At 40.5% G+C, this 2,899-nt stretch overlaps 1 protein-coding gene across 1 annotated transcript; it reads right to left on the reverse strand.

The window, feature by feature from the left end:
* Positions 1-1,288, reverse strand: LOC138200792 (trace amine-associated receptor 13c-like). Its single transcript, XM_069153678.1, has 2 exons — positions 1,116-1,288; positions 1-817 (listed from the first exon to the last, which is right to left on the reverse strand). Exons 1-2 carry the CDS (start codon positions 1,286-1,288, stop codon positions 1-3), a joined length of 990 nt encoding a protein of 329 aa, XP_069009779.1.
* Between the last annotated feature and the right edge of the window lie 1,611 nt (positions 1,289-2,899).

Raw genomic sequence — 2,899 nt, forward strand, 5'->3', positions numbered from 1 at the left:
CTACAGTATGTTGGCCTCGCGGGAGCTTGGTTGCAGTATCTGAAGAAACACAATGAGTTTAATTGCTTTCCTAAACCAGGGGTAGAATAAGGCATAGATCACAGGGTTTAGACAGGAGTTAAAATAGAAGAGATACAGAGCAAAGGATGTAAATGTGCTACTAAGCGAGTCGTCCCCTGCAACGGAAAGACAATAATACGGGCAGAAACATATCAGATACACAACTACCAGAACACCAAGAGTCCTGGCTGCTTTCAACTCTGATTTCTTTGTTGTTAGAGTCACTGAAAGCTGAAGTGTGACACCTGTAACGTGAGAGCGCATGGCGCGAGCCTGAGACACAGCCACCACAAACACTCTCATATACAGAACTATGATCACAGTAATGGGAAATATAAAGGTTAGAACAAGGTCAACAACTCCTGAAATAGGGTTGATGACAATCACACATTCTCCATGACAGGAATTATACCTGCCTGGATGAGTCAGACCATCCATTAAAATGAGACCACTGAAGAGAACAGAGCAGAGCCAACACATGCAAACACAGAGTTTGGCTCTGGGCACAGTGATTCTGGTAGGGTAATGCAGAGGGTCACAAATAGCCACGTAGCGGTCAATTGATATCAGCACCATGTCTCCCACTGAGGCAGAGGTAATGATGAAGGACACATTATTATACAGACAACACACAAGATCACCAAGAAACCAGCAGGTCGTTCTGAGGAAGAATTCTCCTGGCATCAACAGGAAGCCCACGAGAAGGTCTGAGACAGCCAGGGAGAGGAGGAGGATGTTCGTGGGTGTGTGAAGCCACCTGTAGGGAGACAGAAAAGCATCAACTCAACAAGTCTACATGTCTAAATGACAAACACCTTTTATGTTAGCACCATCCCAAACAATCCAAACAATCATTCCAAAAATGCCTTTTTTTTTTTTTAGATCTGCATCACATATCGTAAAAAACGTATTACATTTAGGTATTTAAAACTGCTTAGTTGAGGCCGAAAGTGATCCAAGACGCAACATTATTCTGCATACATCAAATCTTCCTGGAAGTCAACATGTTTCTGAAACTTTGAAATGATATCTGATAAGAAAAAATGAAACTCTGCCTGAAGTGAGAGACTGAGATGATGACGAGCAGGTTGAGAGCTACGGTGATGAGAGAGATGGACGACAGCACAATGTTCAGGAGCACAGCTTCGGACCAGTGGAGTGTCGGCCTCTTGCAGGAGGTGTTGACGAGTTCTGGAAAGCAGAGCTCCACTTTGTCCTGCGTCTCCATCATCAGGGAGAGGAGGACAAGAAGCTGCAGCTCAGACAGCTCTCCATCTAAAGGTTTTGGCTGTCATCGAAATAATTTATTGCTTCCTGCTAGCCCCCCCCCCCCCCCCCCCCCCCCCTCCAACCACTTCCCCCCCCCACCCGGAGAGTGATGTAACACCGTTATTTTCATAACTTTCTGTCCAAATCTTTGTCTCTCTCTTCCCAATCCATTTATTAAAATAATTTATTGTGCCTTAAGCACCTAATGAAATGAAGTGACTCAGCTTTATCTTTTGAACATCTTTAACCCCTTTGGATCTGGGCTACTTTTTCTTTTTTTTTAAATACCCCAAAAAAACCTCCAAGTTCAGTCAGTAACAGCTCCACAATTGTAAAGGCAAAATAAAAAAAACCTTGGACTCTATGGATAAAAGAAACTTACAAAATTACTGATGCTACTGAATGGGTTTTATAATTTGCACCAAATTTAATGGGCTAGAGATGAAGCACAACAATGCATTAGTCACAGTAGTCATAGGTTGCCTCTGAAACTCCCATTATCAGCAGCCTTCTCAAAACGGTGATGTGTGGTGTTTTGATCATAAAATCAGGGTGCGATTAAGAAGTAATGATAAATAGTTGTCAATGTAGTGCCTTGTGCAAGGAAAGTGGACGGTACTGTAGTAGGCAACCTAACTGGAAACATACCAGAGTAAAAAATAATCATGGAGAAAATGAGATAAATACATAATATAACAATAGAGGTAATCATATCTTTATTTCCCACAGAAGAATCACACTGAGGTGGCAGTACTGGAAGATTAGAGAGCAGCAGAGAATAAATCTATATCTATTTATATAACAAATGTTCTTGGTGTCCTGACTGTCCTATTTAAGTTTCAAACAACACAGTGATATCAATGTGACAGTGGAGCTGAACGATTCTGGACAAAATGAGAATTATGACCTTTTTTTTGGTGCATTTTTTTTGCTTTGTATTGAGATCACAATTTTATTTTAATATAAATTTTAAGTGAACTCATTTACCTGATAAAAAAAAAATAAAAAAAATCCAGTACAATCTAATGGTGCCTGATACAGGACCGGTGTTATGCTGAGTTCTTTACCTGCCAAAAAATAACATTCATATTTTGGTCTCGATCACATGAATTTCACACCTTAAATAATGATCTAGGTTGAAATACCAGGGGGTGCATCAGTACTCAGAAGGCAACCAGTTCTGCTGCAAAATGCATGAACCCCTTCTCACTCAATAATGACACATCAAATCCAAGTTTGACAGGAATCCAATGGTTTTATCAGGACAATTTATTATCCGCTGTAGCTTCATGAATCTGGTACTGAAAATAAATACAATCAAGTTCAGTCCCTTGTCATTCACAACCTTTGACCAAGTATTTTTTTATGTTTTCTTTTTTCTTTCTTGTCAAATTGTCTGCTGCCTCTTTTTTTCTTTTACATGTGTAAATGTGAAGTGTATGCTGGATGCAATCAAAACATTCAGAGACTGCGTCTATAACAACCAAAAACTGTACTTGATTCCAATCAGGCCACCATCCCCTTCAAAGTAGTCACCTTGTGCAGTGATACTCGGCTCTCCACGCTCCTG

This window comes from Embiotoca jacksoni, unplaced genomic scaffold (assembly GCF_022577435.1).
Source record: "Embiotoca jacksoni isolate LCO1_2020_lvr unplaced genomic scaffold, fEmbJac1.0.p SCAF_2, whole genome shotgun sequence".
NCBI lineage: Eukaryota > Metazoa > Chordata > Actinopteri > Embiotocidae > Embiotoca > Embiotoca jacksoni.

What these genes read in the sequence shown, in the direction of transcription:
- LOC138200792 (XM_069153678.1), bottom strand. Translation starts at nt 1,288, where the DNA reads ATGGAGACGCAGGACAAAGTGGAGCTCTGCTTTCCAGAACTCGTCAAC. An exon ending in ATCTCAGTCTCTCACTTCAG is followed by an intron (nt 818 to 1,115) that starts GCAGAGTTTCAT and finishes GTCTCCCTACAG; the next exon opens with GTGGCTTCACACACCCACGA.